The sequence below is a fragment of the Electrophorus electricus genome, chromosome 20, assembly GCF_041902795.1.
Source record: "Electrophorus electricus isolate QZ-2024a chromosome 20, ASM4190279v1, whole genome shotgun sequence".
NCBI lineage: Eukaryota > Metazoa > Chordata > Actinopteri > Gymnotiformes > Gymnotidae > Electrophorus > Electrophorus electricus.
The window spans coordinates 11,981,997-12,001,505 of NC_137516.1; the positions used below are offsets into that span (position 1 = coordinate 11,981,997).

At 39.8% G+C, this 19,509-nt stretch overlaps 2 protein-coding genes across 4 annotated transcripts in view; one reads left to right on the forward strand and one right to left on the reverse strand.

The window, feature by feature from the left end:
• The window catches only part of lmbr1 (limb development membrane protein 1), a 29,184-nt gene extending 20,216 nt beyond the window's left edge, over nucleotides 1-8,968 (forward strand). The window contains exons 13-17 of one of the 2 annotated variants that reach the window (XM_027022337.3): nucleotides 1,959-2,032; nucleotides 2,623-2,713; nucleotides 2,873-2,939; nucleotides 5,077-5,238; nucleotides 5,664-8,968. In XM_027022337.3, coding sequence (XP_026878138.2) covers nucleotides 1,959-2,032; nucleotides 2,623-2,713; nucleotides 2,873-2,939; nucleotides 5,077-5,238; nucleotides 5,664-5,749 — 480 coding nt within the window. In that variant the 3' untranslated portion in view covers nucleotides 5,750-8,968. Of the gene's footprint in view, nucleotides 1-1,958; nucleotides 2,033-2,622; nucleotides 2,714-2,872; nucleotides 2,940-5,076; nucleotides 5,239-5,663 lie in introns of those variants that run through there. The other variant, XM_081703282.1, reaches the window with a different exon arrangement.
• Nucleotides 8,969-9,022: 54 nt separating this feature from the next.
• On the reverse strand, nucleotides 9,023-19,035 carry rnf32 (ring finger protein 32). 2 transcript variants are annotated; one of them, XM_027022338.3, is made up of 8 exons: nucleotides 18,926-19,035; nucleotides 17,110-17,338; nucleotides 16,597-16,736; nucleotides 13,665-13,697; nucleotides 13,408-13,532; nucleotides 13,119-13,227; nucleotides 10,229-10,405; nucleotides 9,023-9,315 (listed from the first exon to the last, which is right to left on the reverse strand). In XM_027022338.3, the coding sequence occupies exons 1-8, from the start codon at nucleotides 18,938-18,940 to the stop codon at nucleotides 9,106-9,108; spliced, it is 1,038 nt and encodes a 345-aa protein (XP_026878139.1). In that variant the 5' UTR covers nucleotides 18,941-19,035; the 3' UTR covers nucleotides 9,023-9,105. The 2 variants fall into 2 exon arrangements, with proteins under 2 accessions (XP_026878139.1, XP_081559411.1); XM_081703285.1 differs by lacking the exon at nucleotides 13,665-13,697 and having other exon boundaries at nucleotides 13,408-13,601.
• Nucleotides 19,036-19,509: the final 474 nt, after the last annotated feature.

Here is a 19,509-nt window from a genome sequence, read left to right on the forward strand (position 1 = left end):
AGCATGCGGGCTGTTTTAGCATACCTGCAGGAACGCACAAGACACCCCCCCTACCCTCCAACACACACACACACACACACACACACTGCATATTCAAGCACACTTACCTGAGTGCAGGTGTTAAGTGGGAGGGAGATCTCAAAACCAACAACCACCCATGCCAGCCCTGAGCATTTTATACTCCTGGATACACGCTTTCAGCCACAGGAACAGAGGCTGACTGCTGCATCCCTGCATTATGACATCATCATCATCATCATCATCATCATCATCATAACGTGAGAGGGAGGCAAGTTTGGACAGTTGTAAATGGACACATAGTGCAGTAATCAGAGCTCTAGTTCAAGGCCTTAAAGTCCTTAAAGAACATAATTTTCTTCTTTAACATGACACATTTCTGAGTGAAATGGGGAAAGGTACGGAACTTGATTTCATCATTCGATATTTGATTGGGTTGTGAAAAGTGTCAGATCTGAATGCTAGCCTATACATGGAGGAGAATCCACGTTGACACTCTTTGCCACTACACAATGCTAGATGGTGAATAATTAGCTGAAGAACATTAGTAAAAGTGAAAAAGAGAACAGATCAGTGCCAAAGGTTATCTGTAGCAAAACTTATTTTGGCTCTCTGACAGAATTGCCATGTCCATTAATAGCAATGTACTGAATTCCATTCTTAAAACAATTTTGGCTAAAATGCCTCTAAGATAATCTGGAATTCTGCAATATTCCACCTTCTACAACATGCAAAAATTAGAGTCACCAGGCCCCTTACCATGGCATTTTAGGTATGGGGAACTAGGAAAACGAAAAACCAAATTCATGTCTCCTAGCCATGTTGCTGATGGCTCATATTACCACAGACTAGGTGGGAAGCATGCCATGATATTATTGGTTGATATTATTTTTGCCCCCCTTCAGTCCATGATGACATATTGAAACATCATAAGCTGTTTGGAGGTGGGCAGAAGTCACTGCACCTTGACTTACTGAAGATTTCAGATGAACCAGAATTTTTAAATGATTTTTGTCACTGTGAATCATGAGTCATATGACATGACATGAGTTAACAAGGTTTTAAAAAATTACATTTTGAATTCAGGTTGACATTAATGTCTTAAAAGAAGAGAGAAGAACTGCAGCTCCAGAGTGTTTTGTGCAAAATCCAACATAACCACTGAAATTGAGTACTCATTCAGAACATTCTTACTGTCACGTGCTTTCATGTGTCATTAGAGTTTTGATTTACTGATGGTCCTAAGTCATCCATTTACAGAAAAAAAAAAGACATGTTTGTTTAGCCTCTTGCTATGCAATTAATTCTAATTCTATAGGCATGTATTATTTGTCTGTTTTCCCTTCTCTTTCTTTTTTTTAATTTTTGTTTGAACACCTGTTCACGTATTCAGTGGAGCGGCAGTGAATCTGAAAAGATCTTTCATTGGCTCTGTGTCTGCACTCTGAAGCCATATGGGAATCTTTACTAATCTAAACTTTATGCATTTCTCTTAATGTTAATGTTCTATATATGTGTGTGAGCGAGAGAGATATAAAGATATGGTGTGTATGCAGGAGTGCTGTCCACCAGCATAGTGTGGCCATAGGAGGGAGAGTGAGTGGTATCGTGAGGATAAAGATTCCTACATTTTCATGCAGTAACTCGTGAATCTTTTATGCATCTCACTACCTCTCAAATCCCAGCTGCTTTGTTTTTTTCACCACATTCCAATTTCATCTTCCAGTTGCTATATTGCAATGTTTATGGCACAGTTTAATCTTACTAATTTCAGGGTTTGTTTTTTTTGTTTTTTTTTTTTCCAGACTACAACTTTTCTAAAAATTCCCAAACCCATCTTTGGCAATACCTATAAAACACCTTGAATGGAAATGACTTTCTCTCTCTCTCTCTCGCTCTCTCTCTCTCTACTGCTCTCTCCCAATTTCCACATTTTTCAGGATCCAGGTATTGGCAACATGTCCCTGTCCACATTTGGGGTTGTACAAGCAGTGGTCGAAATCATTCTCATGATGTATCCTTCAGTGCTGGTGAAAACTGAGCTGCAGTAGGGCCACTGTAGCCATTGAGATTTAGGGGAAAGTTTGAAAACTGAAGATGTAATGTTTAGAAGTGTGTGAAGGTTATCGGAAAGTGTGTTTGCAGGATAAAAGATACAAGATACCTTTAATGTCACTGTAGAAGTAGTGAGATGTCATGCGCATAGATGCGTTAAAAGTCAGAATTATAATGCAATCTTAGAAATATAAGGTACTGAAGTAAGAGGTCATGGTGCACAGTGGAATAGGAGGTTGCATCTGTCTGAGTCTGTAACTATTGCACTATCCACTGCTGTAGTGAAGTGGTCACAGAATAAATATCTGTGTACACAAGTGTTTGTGTAAATGTGATTCTAAGTAGTGTACTTAGCAATAATAAATTGCACTTAATTAAATGTAAAAAGTGGAGTACAGAAGGCAGGAAGCAAAAATACTGTAGCCTGGGTGAGTCACGTCCTTGGAAACGTTAGTGGTTTTGCTGCTGCAGTGTGTGTGTGTGTGTGTGTGTGTGTGTGTGTGTGTGTGTGTGTGTGTGTGTGTGATCCGATCCTTGACACTGTTGCAGTTACCTGATGGTATCCTCTGTGGTGGGCTTTTATAGCCTTCGTATTTTCCAGGGTCTCACACCTAGGAAGGACGATACTACCATGACAACAGTAAAACATAACATATTAAACATATAAACATATTAAAACCATAAATTGTTTTATAAAAAAATTCCCTGATACACTCTAGTTTTTTTGGTTTATAAATTGTTTTATAAAAAAATTCCCTGATGGTTTCTACATGGAGATTCTGAGTGGATTTTCTTGCAGATCATTGGTTGCTGTGTATCCATTCTGGTCTTGAGCTCTGCATTGCCAGTCATGTCCCGAACACTTGGTAAGGTCACCCAGGGGTTGGTGGGTGTGTGGGCGCACGTCTCACTGCTTGATGAGCCCAATTAGCTTCTATCTACATGTATGCAGAGACAGTCTTAAGGCATAATGTTTAAAGAGCGGTTTCCTTATCCATAGAGTACTTATACTTGCACACTAACTCTATTATCTTGCATTCTTTTTGTCTCTCTTACACACAAACACACATACACTAACTTGGTCTCAAGCACTCTTTTTCTCTCCTTACACACACACACACACACACACACACAGCTAGACATCCTTACACATTTCCACGTACTACACACCAGTTGCTTTTGCCTCAGTAACTTTGCAGTATAAATGTGGAAAAAGAGGCTGTGACTATAACTGCCACAAACATGCTTAACTCACCACCGCTGTTCACGTAGCATTGCTTGATGTGCCTAATTGTATTTGGGAACACAATTTTTTTAATCTGTATTTCTGTTACCTAATAATAAACATGTATTTTTATATATGTGTTTTAGAGTACAGAATTTTTATGTGGTTTGTGTTTGTCTAAATTTGAGAATTTTCTTTGTGTGTGTATGTATGGATGACTAATCAAAAGCTTAAGAAATATTAATTGTCCTGCTATGTAGCATTGAATAGATGAAAAGAAACAACTGCTTGAATCAGAATCTGAGAGAATTCCATCAGTTCCCCTTCTGACTTGCATGCGCACACAACCACACATAGAGATGCACAAAGATACAGTAATACCATCACACCCTTTGTCCTGATCTGGTCCTAAAGGAAGGGCCACAAGAGTGGACAAGAGTGTGTTTGAAATGTGGTGGGAAAAGCAAACTGTAGCTGTCAGCTTTGACTTTAACACAGACCATTAACTTCTGCCATCTTAAAGGCCCCATCACTGTTTGTTCCTCACAGTTTTGTATAGAGCCTTCTAGAATGTTCCCTGTTTGTGGTCTTACTTGACCGTTGAGTAATTTAAAAATTGGTGATTGCAGGGAAAGTGGAATGACTAGGAAAATGTACTTACATTTTTTCCAAATATTTTGATATTTAGTAATCTTTATTTTACTCTAGTTAGTTCTGTATATTCCTACACTAATTAGGGTGTAATTGAGCAGTTAGTTGGATCCCAGTTAGTCAGCATGCAGATAATGAAGTAATTACTGGCCTGCCCAGAGTCAGTTGAACGCATGAGTGCAGGGAACTCTCCACCTCCAGCATCCTGTTAACTTAAAGCAATAAAAGGAGTAGCTATGCAAATGAGTCAGAAAAGCATTCTGATTGATGAGGTGCTGACTTTGATGTGAGAATGAGTGGGTGCTTATTATGTGCTAAGAGTGTCAGATGGAAACAGTCTAACTCTATAATTAATCTGTCCTAATCAATCTGTCCGATAGTACAGTAGATAGATAGATCAGCTGGAGCTTGGAAGGAGTGAAGATAAATGTTTGCAAACTTTGACTTGTGTCATTCTAATGAATGTAGATGCTGAGGTTGATGGCCCAGAGACACCTACAGACAGTGGTGGCTAAGATTTATGATGTCAGAATTATACTTGATGAAAGGAAAGTAGACAAACAGTATTGATTGAGAGTTGCCTTGTTCCAGAAGCATCCATGCCCTCCCCAACCCACACACACACACACACACACACACACATATTTACCCTACATTTCTCACTCATTCCTCCTTTTCTTTCTTGTCCTTTATTTTTTCTTTTGCTCGATTCCCTGATGTCTCTCTTTCGTTCCTAATCCCTCAATTGTTCTCTTTGTGGTTAATGGCAGGACATTTAGTATATATAGACTTGTATGTTAACTTCAGATTATAAAGGAAATATTAATTTGTGGGTAGGTAGTTTAGCTGGAAGTCCTTGTAGATGGCCCCACCTTCATTTTATTTTATTGATCAGAAACATTTAGGTGCTAAACCGAACATTCTGCCTGAAATCCCTCGGTGATTAGCCTATTTATCTGTCTCCACCTGTCTACTGTCTCTGTGGCTTATTGCAAAGTGTTGTGAAAAGATGGTTTTACACAATGCAGTGGAGAATTGGTTTATATACATATGACTTTGTCACTGCAGTGTAAAATTGTCCATTTTGATGATAATTGCATCACAGTGCCCCCCATGTCTTTTGGCAGGAATAACAAGGTTTGACCTGCTGGGAGATTTTGGCCGTTTTAACTGGTTGGGAAATTTCTATATCGTCCTGTCCTACAACCTGCTGTTTGCCGTGGTCACCACGCTGTGTCTGGTGCGCAAGTTCACTTCTGCTGTGAGAGAAGAGCTCCTTAAAGCCCTGGGTAAGTGCCTAACACCTGCATCACATACCCCTGTGTGCGCTTGCTCTCTCTCTCTCTCTCCCTCCCTCCCTCCCCTCTGTTCTCTGTTTACACAAATACATGCATTTCATTGCCTGTTCCTGCAATCTGCCTCACTGTCTTTCTTTCACCCTGCCTTCATATGCCTGCATCTCCACCACCATAGAGCTGTCTTTGTTTAATCTGCAAAAGAACTGTGAATTTGGTGTGGACACATGCACGCATGCACACACATCCAAACTAAAGAGAGGATGGTCCCAGACAGATCAATCGTCTGAAACTGAGGGCATTTCCGGTGAGATGTGGGGGAAGGGCTGCTCTGTGAAGCAGCTCCGACAGGACCAATCTGTCTGGGAGAGTGGATGAAGCTTCTTAATAAACACTTTCTCTTATCTCCTTGGTTTCAGGTCTGGATAAACTGAATCTGTCAAACAGCCCAGCAGATGCAGAGTCAAGCAAACTATCAGCCAATGGTCATCAGAAGACTCTCTGAGATGTGTGCACGCTCTTCTACTCGCTCATGCTCGCACTCTCTCTCTCTTTCACATACGCACATGTACCTCCCTCACTCTCACTCCCAAAGAGCATACGGTATGTTTTCACAATTAAAGAAAGGATAGCAGTTGTTAAACAGCCTGTAAAATGAGGGGAGAAATATTCTTGAGTCAAGTACATGAAGATGATGATACCCATCCAACTTCTAGCAGGAAAGTGAGCGGTTGGCATCTATGGTACATCACTTGGCCAGATCAGACCAGTGTGAAATGGCTTCATGAACTGCAGTGAGAGAGAGACAGATATTGAATCCAGTTTCACTGTAGTGTCCTTTTTAGCAGGACTTTCCCACCATCCGACTGGCTGAGTGTGCAGGTGTACCCTTGGCACACTGGTGCACTGTGCTTGTTTTGTACCTTGTCCAGCTATCTGCAATGTATACATTCTTTTAGTTCATGTACTACCTATTTTTCTTTTCTCTGGTGTCTGCATGCCTGTTCCACAGTAATTCATTCTCTTTCTCTTCTCTCATTCTTGGTTGTATTTTGGACCTGTCCAGTGGGCACCTACTTAAGACATTATTCAGAATGCTTAATGGAAAGTCTGATGAGCACTGCATTATCACAGCCTCTTATACTTTTATTATGCTTTACAACACTTTGACTGTGCATTACCCACCCCCTCATGATTTGTGATTGGGTTTGTGATTAGCAGGCTCTGATAAGCATGGTTGAAGTAGGTGTACTGTGACAAGCAGACTGAGAGCAGCTACTGGATCAATAATGGTCTCTGCGGGGTTTTTGCAGCAAACCGATCAATGATGGGGTCTTAGCCATCACAACTCCTGCTACGGAGGAACGATTATAGGTGTCAATGAATTATAGATACCTACAAAGAGTTGTGGTTTCATGCAGCTATTGCTTGCGCCAGGCAGTAGTCTGCTGACTGTTCCATAGGTATAGCACAGCATATATATTGGTGTAGGAAGACTGATTTGGGAAGGGGGGGCGGGGGGATACCAGTGCATGGAAAAAAAGGTGATTTGCTTCACCATCGAAAAAAAAAAACAAGGCAAGACTTTTGTAGTGGTCATCAAATGAACAGTGATATAAATTTGCCTTATTCGTGCTAATGGCCCTAATGAAGTGTGTGCAGAGGCAGCGTGTGAGCTCAGAGCTGCTACTGCTAAAGGTGCTTTGCTTCCTGTCCCATGCCAGGCTATATTCTCTGTGCTGAAATCATTACAGGCGGATGCGCGTCGTGCATGCACGCATGCGTGCTGGGTGAGCTCGGCCAGCCTCAGTGTGTGCATTATCAGTGCAAACAGCCGAGGAACACGGAAACCAGGTCTTAGCTTATCACAGCTGGGGAAACAAAATCAGACACATGGCCTCTGGGGGAAAAAAAAACTCAAGTTAAATGTGAATTCCAAGGTATTGCACTTGGTGATATGCATGTATATAGCATATTTTGCTTTACAAATAGCTACTGTTTACTGAGACCAGTGTAGAGGTAGGTCTCTTTGTAAAGAGCAACACTAGATGTAGATAGCTAAGATGTATGATGATCATTTCTTTCTTACTTTTAGTTCGATGTAAATTGCATTTGCAGTAGTTTCTTCAGTCTTCATCATTAGACTCACAGGTCATTCTTGACATTTCTCTTAGATATGTTGTTTATTCATTAAGAAAAAAATGCAATGTAAATGTATTTTTGTGTGTGTCTTTTTGGCAGAATATATGGACAACATATTAGGTCTGTCAGCCTTATGTACAGTCTGTGATATCTGTAGAATAGGCCAGTGAATTCGTAACTCTGCAATGTTGGTGGTTGTCAAATATTCACCTCCAATGCCTTAACTAGGGAGGATTTTATAGGCTTTTCTATTAGTTGTCATGCATTGTGCAGTTTGTGTGTGTGTGTGTGTGTGTGTGTGTGTGTGTGTGTTTGTATGTGTATGTGTGTATTTTGCGTGAATAACTGTGTGTGAAGGAGACAGCAATGTCTGTTAGCACCTTTTTATAGACTAATTCACTGTGAACCCTCATGTGACAGTCAAAGCATGTATAAACCAAAAACAAAAAGCAGAACACTTCATAAAAAGGCCAAAGGATGAAGATTCGGATATAAGACTCTACAAATACATAATGGCTAAAATGATATGAAGAAGAAATGGTTTAGTGGTTTAGATTAAAAAAAAATTATTCTGTGACAGAAAGAATTCATATGAGGGGCACTGAATTTAAAGCCTGTGAAAAGGTAAGGTAAAAAAAATAAATTCCCTGAATCGCCAATACATTTTAAGCTTGAAAGTTGTGTAATTGTTGATTGTGTGTTGTGAATGAAGGGCTTTTTTGGGAATCTATAAAGTATGCAATGTGATTTCCTGTTTTGCACAAGCGTACAGTGTTTTGTAAAGAAATGGGTGAAAATGTGGGTGTTAGATCCTACAGTTACTGTGAACAAATCAATCTCTCGCTCTCTTCACTCACTCGCTCTCTCTCTCACTCTCTCGCTCTCTCTCTCTTCCCATAAGTCAGATAATAAAGGTCCATAAATATTCTAGGTTGACAGAGCTATTTTCTATAATTCTGTCTTCTCTGAAACCTAAAGGAACGTTGTCAGGTTGGCCCTTTCTGCAGTGCAGGTTTCTGTGTGCCACTCTTGTGTATGAGAGCAAAACAAATATTTCATTACACTAATTAAACTTTGAAAAGTTCACTCCGTTCTTATGACTTTTTTATGATTTGGTGTACAATGAAGAAAAAAATATATAGAATCTTCTGAACTTTTTTTTCTGCAAGAATTATTCAGATGTGAATTTGAGTCGGGTGGGTGGGTTTGTCCTGATGACACCGTTGCCTGAGAGGTCTATGAATTTCCTCTTGTTCTTCCTGAGTGTGCGCTCTCTCTCTCTCTCGCTCTTGCTCTCTCTCTCACGCTCTCTCTCTCTCTCCATGGTCTCTATCTCTCTCTCTCTCTCCGTGGTCTCTATCTACCAGAGGATCGATACAAAGAGAACTCTCCAACTTTTTTGTGTTTGTGCATGTTACTTTTTATAATGTGAGAATTGTTTTTGCTCAGTGTTTTTATGTCTTCCATGTATACATCTTCCCCCCCCCCCAAATTTTTGTTCATGTTTTTGTATAATGTCCCATGCTATCTTTTAGTTTACATTGTACTTTTTTCAGATTATAATAAAACTTGCGACAACTTGTTCATGTGTATTTGGTGTTCTGATGGTTGTGCTTTATTGTGCATGCAGCAGGAATCTGATTATGTAGTTTTATTCTCTACAGATGGCTACAGGTAAAGGTCATACATTGCTGGTTGTTCATGGCTAATGGTGGAGTCCTATACAGGCCTGGTAGTATAGGAACAGCGGCAGAGGGGGCACGTGGGCTCACTGTCTAGGCAGAAGCGCTCAAAAGCTTGAAGGCAGGTTGTGTGGAAGAGATGAGAGCAGGAGAGAAGCAGGAGGGGTCTGGCTTGTGTACACCTGACACCAGTGGCGCTCAGTGGGGTCAGGCAAATGGGGCAGTCCCGGACATCTCGCTGGATAGCCTGGAGAGTCAGGGCACAGATTGAGCGCTTGTTTTAATGTTGGTAAAATGTAAGTTTATAAGTACCTTTAGTGATTGAGAGAGCCTGAAACTGAGAGCCACAACCTTTTTGTTGTTTTTCTTTCACAATTGTATATGAGTTGGGAAGGATGGGACAGAAAGCTCATGTTGGTTCAGTTTTTATATACAAATTTCTTAAACAAGATATTGAACAGTGATGGTGCTGGCAGTGTACTCAAGATCTCAGGGTGACAAATGAGGCGTCACCCATTGCATCCAGGAAACATTAGCAGGAGGACCTGGATTTATGTCACTATTAGAAAGTACATCCAGTTCCAACCACCCTCGGTAACAGAAGGTGGGCGCACGCTGCTAATCATTAACCCATCAAGAACTTGCTTTATTCAGATGACTGTAAGATGGGTCGGTGGCCAGGTGAATGGCTCGATGGGTCAACGTAGCAGTGGAACATGTCAAAAGAGCAGGGTCCTGAAATAAGCATTGAAATGCTGCCATCTACCTGACCACTAACCAGGGGGCTGTTGTCAATTAGAACAGTAGATAGCACATGACAACTGGACAGTACAGAGCAACATCCTTGCTTTTCTTTTCAGCTCCTGCTGTCAAAGAAAGCCCATAGGCTGCCCTAACCTTGGAACTTGTGTGTTTCTCATAAACGCTGCATATATCCCATCATTCATGAGTAGCGTAAGCGATCTCTCAGAGAACAGATTCAGATGAGTTGAATCATCTGTGGTGAGGAACAGGGTTCGCTGGCGGGGCAGGTGAGGGCATGCCAGGTAGAGGGGCAAAGCTCAGGACTGCCAGCACATAGGGATTAGGGCCATTGACGAACTGCTCTGATAAAAACACAGCAGTGTTTGTGTGTGTGCACACGCATTGTGCCTTCATACCTTGTACTGAGCCTGCAGCCAGTGTTCTTCATCCATTTCAGAGATGCTCGAACGGCTCCTGTCGAAGTGCCGGAAGATGTCTCGACTGGAAGCAATGCTGCGATCGATGTCACGGAGGAACTCCTCCACATCACTGGGAGCGCAGGACTGCACCAAATTGTCATTCAGCTCCTGAAACTGATAAAAAAATACACTGCATGAGAATGGGTTTTTGGAGAGTTGGCTAGTTGTCACAGCTCAAGCTATTGCCCACAGGATTAAAAGTCTGACCAACAGACATGAAGAAGTGTTGGAAAGTTCTGGATTATCCCCAAAGACAAAGTCCACACAAACCCAGCACTGTACAGAAAGCCCTCAGCGTGAAACAAAAGGCTTCTTTACAACTCTGCCTGATCAGTAATTAAACATACACGAAAACATCCGAATGAGTTGAACATGTAAGAGCTCCTCAAAGAGAAGACAAACAGAACACAGTCATGTGAACTTTGCCTCCCTCTATTCAGAGAGAATGGAGCAGGTACAATCAATCTTAATGTCACCAATTCGCCTCTCTAATGTGTTGACTTATGGTAGGGAGCTGAAAAAGGAGTTAAAGAAAAAACAGGGAGCAGTTGATAAGCAAGGCTCCCTGCCTTGCTTGCCTTGGTTCTGTACTTGTTGAGCTGGTTAAAGAATGTTTTATTAGCAGAAACATTCCGGGGGGGGGGGGGGCAAAAGAAAAAAAAAAACAACAAGCATGTATCCTTCTGCTTGCAACATGTGCAACTTCATATCCTTAAAACCTGAATATGCAAACACGCATGAGTAAAAATGTATGTTTTGGATGTATTCAAGATGCTTTTACTTTATCATAGGCCTTAACAGAGCCTTTTCCTTCATGCGTCACCTAGTCAAGGTCAGATCAGTGCATATGTGAGGAAACCCCCCTCCCAGCCCATTCTGCAATACAAGACAATAAATCCTGCAGGCAGCAATGACTGGCCTGTACAGTCTGTACTCCCCAGCTCCCTTTTAAGCCTATACAGTGTGCTGTAAAGCACTCAAGAGTATAGAAACGTGGTGTATACACTCAGTTGCTGCTTTATTGCGTGCACCTATCTTACAACCACATTTTATACAGATTTGAAGCCATGTTTGTTGCCATCCACAACTGAAGATTGGTACAATCTTCCAGCTCATCACTAGTTATTTCTTGAGCACTGAACCACTGCTGACTGGGTGGTAACTGGGTGCCGGACCATTCTCAACACAGCAGGAAGATGGACATGGTAGTGTGTACTGTGCATAGTTCCTGATTCATTATCACGTATATCAGAAACTTTGTACACATATGCTTGGAAAGAAAAAAAAGACCAAATGTGCTTTCTCTCGGTATATAATTGATTCATATCTCAACAAGCAATTTATATCGACTCATATCACATGAAGCAATTTAATTTGGTCAACTGACTGGGGAGAGAACAGTAATTCCACAAACTGACTAAATCCTTTTTTCTTTATTTTCTCCCATTGTCCAAGCTGTGTTATCCTTTGGGAAGGCAAAGATTGATGTGTTTCTTCTAAGCGTTTTGTTGAGGTTGTTTCAAAATGTGGCTCACCAGTGGCTCACCCAGCCTTAAAGTATGGCCTGCAAGCCAAAGCAGGCTGCTGATACCATGGCAATACTCAGACCAATTGCCATGCTTAGATGTAAAGAATGGGGTGACGTTCAGTTGTTTGTCAGTCACATCTTACAAGAGGGTGGACACCCTCAGCTAAGGCACCTTGGGTGTAAAAAAAACAAACAAACCCAAACAAGTGTCATAGTAACAAAATAAAGAAAAAACTATGGTCTATGGACACATGTCAATGCTGTCAAGCCTACATTCTTGTGTACTGCAAAATAAGTTGTTTTTAAGTGAAAATCACTGGAGAAGTGTACTTGGAAGGGTGTATAAATGCTCTGGATTCTAATTTGCTGAAATACCCAAGGCAACATAAAACAAGTGGACATGGCACTGTAGGTATACAGTACGTAATGATGCATAAGACAGAATGTGATGGGTTTATGAGATTTTAAACCACTAGCCCTGATTTCCAGTGGTCATATGGTAATTGGATCAAAAGTAATGAAATCAGCCTTTTATTTAAGGATAAACACATCTGTGATTTTCTTCTCAGGAATCAAATAATTAAATGGATGCTGAGGAGGTGGGATTTACAGCCTTGTACCCTTATGCAGCCAATCACTCCTAAGCTTCTCCAAGAGCCTGAAAGTATATCATCCATCAAAACAAGCAAAAGGAGAGAGAGAATATGAATAATCAGGTAAAACACACACAGCTGCAGTGTTTGTGTGGGCCTCAGAAATGCCCAGCGTGTTTGAGCCACACACACACACACACTCATCAAAACAAAGTATCAATAACAAACACTCTGACTGCAGATGTGAACTGGGATCAGCCTCATATATTGCATTTGATGCCCAACATCACACTGCTGTCTTAGCTTATGTAAAGACAAAACAAGCATGTATGTGTATGAAACAAATATATACTGAACATGTAAAACCATAAAGGAGGAAAATGCCTAAGAGGATTATGTTAGTGTAATTTGGTATGGTAAAATTATAATAATTCTAATTCTCATAATGTAATTTCTAATATGTTTATGTAAATGTATGTTGTTATGCACAATTAGAAAACAAAATTGCACTTAGTCAAGCAGAATCCAAGCCCTGGAGTTATTCATGTATTTATACATTACTACTCATATGATCATCGTATTTCAAAATTAATGATTGCATTGTTTGTCTGCAAACTGGGCGGGCAGCCAATTCTCACACCTTTTGTGCCATTTGATTGAATTATATTGAAAGCACTGGATTCACAAACAAAAAGCACTGTTTTACCTTCGCCTCAAAGAACTGTCGTCTTAAGCACGGGTCATTTGGAGGAAGCCGCTTCCGGACATTTCTGTACCATTTGCGAGCAGCGTAGCCGCGCCAGCAGGCCTGGATTCTGAAGCACAGGGAAAGGGCACAGAGAAGACACCACACCACCTCTGATAAATTTATACCTACAGAATGCATTTAAGAATGATGAGACCACCCTATGTTGTACAAATACACACATTTGGCATTAATGGACTAGGCCTACTTAATGTATGTTAGTTGCATCTGTGGCCCATGGCCGGCATACCTGACAGTGCACTTCTCCCTATAGAGCCTGGCACCATCGTGGATCAATCGGGTCTCATACTGCTCTCTCCTGCACATGGGACAGCACTTTCTTCCCGAAAAGCACTCAAAGGCCTCCAGACATGTCTGCGTGCCAGCAATGAATCTCTCTGTAACCGGTGTGGTTGCTGATGGCCTGTCAGGCCAACACACAAACTTCACAGCTATTTTATGCATCACATGGAAGTGTTATCCATGGCAACCCATGATTTAACTTACTTTGTGAAATACATGAGAACAGGAAAGCAGAACCTATCAGGACATACAAATGACATAAATGAAAATAAGTAAATAAAGTTAATTGGTTAATTTTTTCTAAATGTTGGATCAATTATATTGAATTTACAGATATATTTTATAATAATTTAAGAATGTTTGGATACATTTCAAAACCTTGCCATTATCATCATGTAGTACCTTGGGTACAAACAAAAAAGTTAATAAATAAAAATAGCTGTCTGTGTCAAATTTTTCATATTGGTGGCAAACCATCCAAGCAGACACAGTAGAAGTCAATTCCCTTACAGAACGTTGAACAACTTTATTGGAATATTGTAAATGGGCAACAACACTGGAAACAGCCTAGTCAAATCTCACACCAATAGCAGAAGCCATACCTGGTGCGTTTGGGGATTACTATTGAAACCTTCAGTAGTTATTGTCTCAGGCCCAACACCACACAAGAAGATTTCTATTTTTCTTACCCAAAGAATTCACTTTGAATTTTATATTAGCATTTCAACAATGGCACACAGCAGAAGACTTGTAGAGACGTTCTTGTGATTGGTCACATATCTGCTCACAGGGGACACGGGAAAAATTTGAATGACTGTTCTCATGTCTGATTGATTGAAGTGTGGACATATTCCCTAGGGTCTTGCAGAGAAGGGACTGTTTTCCACAGTCTATTTTCTAAGTTTTTTTTGGAAGTACTCTGTGTGTGTGTGTGTGTGTGTGTGTGTGTGTGTGTGTGTGTGTGTGTGTGTGTGTGTGCGCGCATGCATGCAGAACAAGGAGAACCGTTGATTTCTCATTGTTTTCAGACAAAACACTGAACATCCCACAGGGCAGACTCTAGTATTTATAATCAGCTACTGCAGCTTTTGTAAGTGTGCTAGTGTGTCGGTCTGTGTGGGGGTGTGTATGCGCAGCATCAGGTAAAATGTCACAAACACTCCCGCTAAGTCCACACATGAAATAATGCAAAGATAATTTTGCTCACATATCCACAAAAGATAGAAATAAGAAAGCAACAAAGTCTAACCAAAAATGAACTCATCAGAATATGTTAGAGCTCATGTTGCAAAGACAATAGATATTTTAGCAATTGGAGATTTAGAAAATTTGCTTTTGGCTATATAAGCATATGTGCCCTTAGTAAACTGATAATTATACTAAAGTGTCACTATGCTGCTGCTTTCAAGCTACAAACTAAGGTAACAATCACAAATAATAGCAATCATGCTCCCATTGCTGGGAATTAAAGTGAGGTTTTATTTGTATTTGGCCATAGATTTTGGTTTGAAGACAACATTACATCTTGATGAAATCCCTTGTAATTGAATCTATATGCTTAACAGGCACTAAATGTATTTTATCTTTTGGAAGATTTAAGGGGTTTCCAGCTTTACTTGAAATTCTTTTTAGAACTGATCATAAATGTGCACAAAACCAATTTTTCACATTTTTAAAAAACTTTACTGTCATCATAGATGATGTGGACATCTTTACTGTCATCATAGAAATGTACAGTGAAAAGTTGTATGTATGTTGTATCTCTTCTATAAAGCAGCTAAAACATGAAAGAGTAATAAAATAATATATAACAACAAATAACAAAAACAATAAGTGAAGGTGCATGTGTCTGCAATTTGACCATAGAGGGGAGGTGCTTCTGAATAAATGACAATGCAAATTTTCAAGTAATCTTTACCACCCTTTAAACAAATTAAATTTAAATTAAACAAATTCAAATTGAATTGTCTGAAAGGAAAGTATTCATTAATATCTTAAAAGTTTTAAATATGGTAACCTGAAGAACAACACAATGTTTAATTACTAGTCCAGTGTATGATTTATATTTTAATTTCTTTGACTGTACTATTCTCCCATTTTAAAGTGTGTGATGAAAAAGTGGAAATTACAAACAGCTTCATGCTTTGAACTCTTAAATTACTGTCTAATCTAGATAGCAACCCAGAACATTAAGACTTAAATAATGATTCCACACAGACCTAAATGCTGACTGTCAAACACATTAACAGGTAATATATTACAGTTTGCAAACCTATGATTATACCTTACATGCAATCAGCATTTTATATCTCTACTGATTTATGTCTGCAGTAATTACTATTAGTGTAAATGGCAATTATGTGGAGAAGTATACCAAATAATAATTGCTTTGATAACTGTAACTGCTTATTAACTTGTAAAAAAAATTGTTGCAATTTTTTCCCATTTCAATCCAAACCAATTACTGTGCTTTAATTGATCTGAAATGAATAACAAGTTTGTTTTCTTAAAGCCTCTGAGGTGAATTCACACACACATAGAAGCTAATATTTACACATGTGTCAATGGCAGCTGGGCTTTGTGGATCTGTTCAAATGGTGCTTTCCTTTCCCAGGACTTTTTGGCCAGATTGGCCTCAGATTGCTCAGAAATGAAAGATATCAGCCCATCCCAATCAAGCAGTGAGCCAGCAGTCCAGACTAGTTCTAGTAAAAGTCCTCATGTCCCACCCAGACACTTCACATTTTGCCACATTGCAGCACCCAGCATGCCTAAAACAGGCAATGAACACTTAATATGGGTCTAAAGGCTCTAGTAAAATGGGGACCATTTGTTGGGTCCTGACAGACAGAAACACTAGAAACACTGGATAACAGAAAAGCCAATGTGATTTGTGTGTATATTATATGATTATAAGATGTCTATTATCAGTAAAGATCATATATAAATCTTACACCGAAGATTGGCAGACATTCACTTAAATGCGTCGTTATGTTTGTAGTATGTGGGTGGACAGGAAATTGGACTGCAGGTGGAACATTGCTCATGTGGAGTACTGTGGACCTGAGAGAAGCACATACTGGTGGATATATGTATGTAATACTCATGGCTGTGGTGGCTTATGGATAAACATTACTTGTGGCTGAAGGCGGAATTCCTCTCTGCAAATGACACAAGGATGGACAGAGTCTCCTTCCTGGAGAGACCTGGACTTGATGCCTGTCCATTCCACAGCTGTCAGTCTTCTAGGAGCTGCCACTAAACCCAGCCTCTGGGCTACTCATAGGGAACATCACAGACATAATGATATGCCATGGTGATAAATGACCTATCCCTTGCTGCAAACCATCTCAGAGCTTAGTAAGACAAGCACTGTGTCTCAGTCAAAACATCAAAAACGAACATGTATTCAAGTTCACATCACATATCTTTGGTTGCCATACTGTGTACAACCAGTTATAATACAGCATGTATACAGCATGCTTCTTCTCAGAAGTTTCTCAACAGTCTTCAATTTAACTACACTGTGCACACTGTTAATGATAAGGTTTATTTGGGAGAGAAAGAAAGAAAATAAATCTAAGCCTTTGTGTGAATGGCTTGTCATATAGTACTTCAGCAGTGTGAGAGCACTAGGCTACCAGCATACCCAGTGTTAGTGGTGGAGGTGCTGGGTCCAGGACATACTCTCTCTCGTCTCCTGGTCTGTGTTCAGTGTGTGTGTGCCTGACCGTGGGTTGCTGGGCTCTGTGGGGTCCACAGCATGCGTAGTCTGGCAGACACAGGCTCTGTAGTTTAGGATCACTCCGTATGATGTGGTCCTGCAGTGCTACAGCTGCAAGTGCCAATTTCCTTCCCCCCACTCCAGAGCCACGCCCCTGTGTGACATGAAGCTGTTTGATTACATGAAGCATTTTTCATACACATATCCAGCTCTGCATAATAGGGAACGTGAATAGGATCTGTGGATATGTTATTCAGTATAGGTGTAGAGTTAGAGACTATAGCCTGTCAGTTTGCACGTTTTTAACCACAGGGCTATGGTTGGCTGTATATTTCTGACCAGCAGTGCAGTAACAGGGATGTATATTACCAGCAACAGTGCCATGCCAGACAGAACACCTACTACCTTGGGTATACAATATCAGTGTCAATGCTCTGTTGAGAACAGTAGTTCTTTTGGGTGGTAATAATAGTGATCAGAAACAGAAGTGTTGAATTGGCTAGATTGTGCCTGACTAATTGTTCGTTGCAACAGCTGTTCTGCATTGTAATTTAAATCAATAAAATAAAGTGGCTTGCAGAAAGGTTTCCGGCTAATGTTTTAGTGTCTTAAGATGTCTTACCCGAAACTCATAGGCTATATAAACAAATGCTAACTGTTCCTTTCCTTCAAATTTCCTACAGTTGAACTCCAAAATGTTCTTGTAACGATATACAACAAAACCAACAATTAGGGCCTTAATACTGCTCAAGCAGTCAGCTACTGCTGTGTCTATGGCAGGTAAGCACCTAGTCCTGCTGGAACCGAATGTTTCGGATAAATAAATAAATGGTGCCTACTGTGATACATTAACAGGGCTACATTTAAATAGATACATTTAGATACATCTAAAAGCAGCGCTGACGTATACGAGCAGCAGTGATTTTGGGGGCACGATGCAATTTCTTTACAAATGTAAGGTATGTATGATTGTTGTTAACTAGCTAACACAGTGATGTGGGAAACGTGGGCAGTATAGTCGCATGTTTCCTGTTATTTAACTTAGCTAACGTTAACGTAATCTAGCTAAAGGTACTTTGTAACGTTAATCTAACTACTTGCAGTTTAAAATGCAGAAGACCAACTAAAGGTTTGTAACGTTATTCTTAAAACTGTAAAATAAAATCAGTTGACACTGAACCGTCGGTATACTGGCAACGTATACTAGCAGTGCTACACTTTTCAAGCCTGTTCCAGTTCAATAACCTCTGTATCAAAACGCTGCCATCCATTTTAAGACATCATATCTTAGAAACTGAAGGCAGTCAATGACGGCGACATAGCTACGCTAACCTAGATGCCTTCCTATGAGTTTTCTTGCACCACAATCACCTAGAGCGGTGGGCAACTACACGTACATTCAGCCTGAAAGAACATTAATTGAGCTAGACAACCGCTCACAAAACTATGCAAAACGCAGCTCGTAGCCAGCTAGCTAAAACAACACCACTATTCATGAATTTAAATTGATATGAAATATGTAACCTAGCTAGCTATGTAAATGCTAGAATAGCGTCCTCAGACAAGCAACATAAATTCCAAACCTTTTAAAGATGCTATAAGTAAAGTGCTATAAAATATATAAATGCATATATTTTTTTTTACATTTTCTAATGTACTCATACTCGACTCGAAAAGAAGTAATGTAACATAGCTTAGCTAGACTAAATAATAAAGTAAGGTTATACAAGGAAAAGCTTACCTTCAGCATTGTCATAAAAATCTCTGTTAGCTGGTTGCTTAGTAACGAAGTTCCTTCCCAGACAATGTAGCTGCTGTTGGTTATTTTTTTAGCAAATGTGCATAGTGATTTACTGCTGTAAGAGTTTCAAGCCACAGTGTGATCTTAAAAGAGATTGTTTACTTCAGTTTTATGTCATAGAAACATTTATTCTTTGGGACAATTCCTTGGAGCTGTTTGAAGAGCTCAAAGAAACATTCCCACTATATCAAGAACCAATGTATATAAGTCCATTAGTAATGTTAGCAGGCTGTAATTATGCATTTTGTCAGCATAGCTCCTATTGCTTTCTGTGAGACTCCTTAAAATAAATGAACAAATGTTTTTAGTGTCAATATTCATTATAAATATTTGTCCTACTATTTTAATGTGATCTTGCAGACAAAGACAAAGTGAACTAATAAAAACAGTAAATGGTTGTTATTATATACACACATATGATCTGTATACACACATAAATTATTACCTGTTAATAAATAAATGAATGAAACTAATTAATTAATTAATTTAAAAAAAACCTCCTTTAATATACACTAAATGTGATG

Excerpts from the sequence above, each read along its gene's own strand:
- rnf32 (XM_081703285.1), bottom strand. Across the intron at positions 13,228-13,407 it reads AGGGAGAAGTGCACTGTCAG|AATCCAGGCCTGCTGGCGCG; the intron begins GTATGCCGGCCA and ends CCTGTGCTTCAG. Across the intron at positions 9,316-10,228 it reads GGCTGCAGGCTCAGTACAAG|GCTATCCAGCGAGATGTCCG; the intron begins GTATGAAGGCAC and ends CTGACTCTCCAG.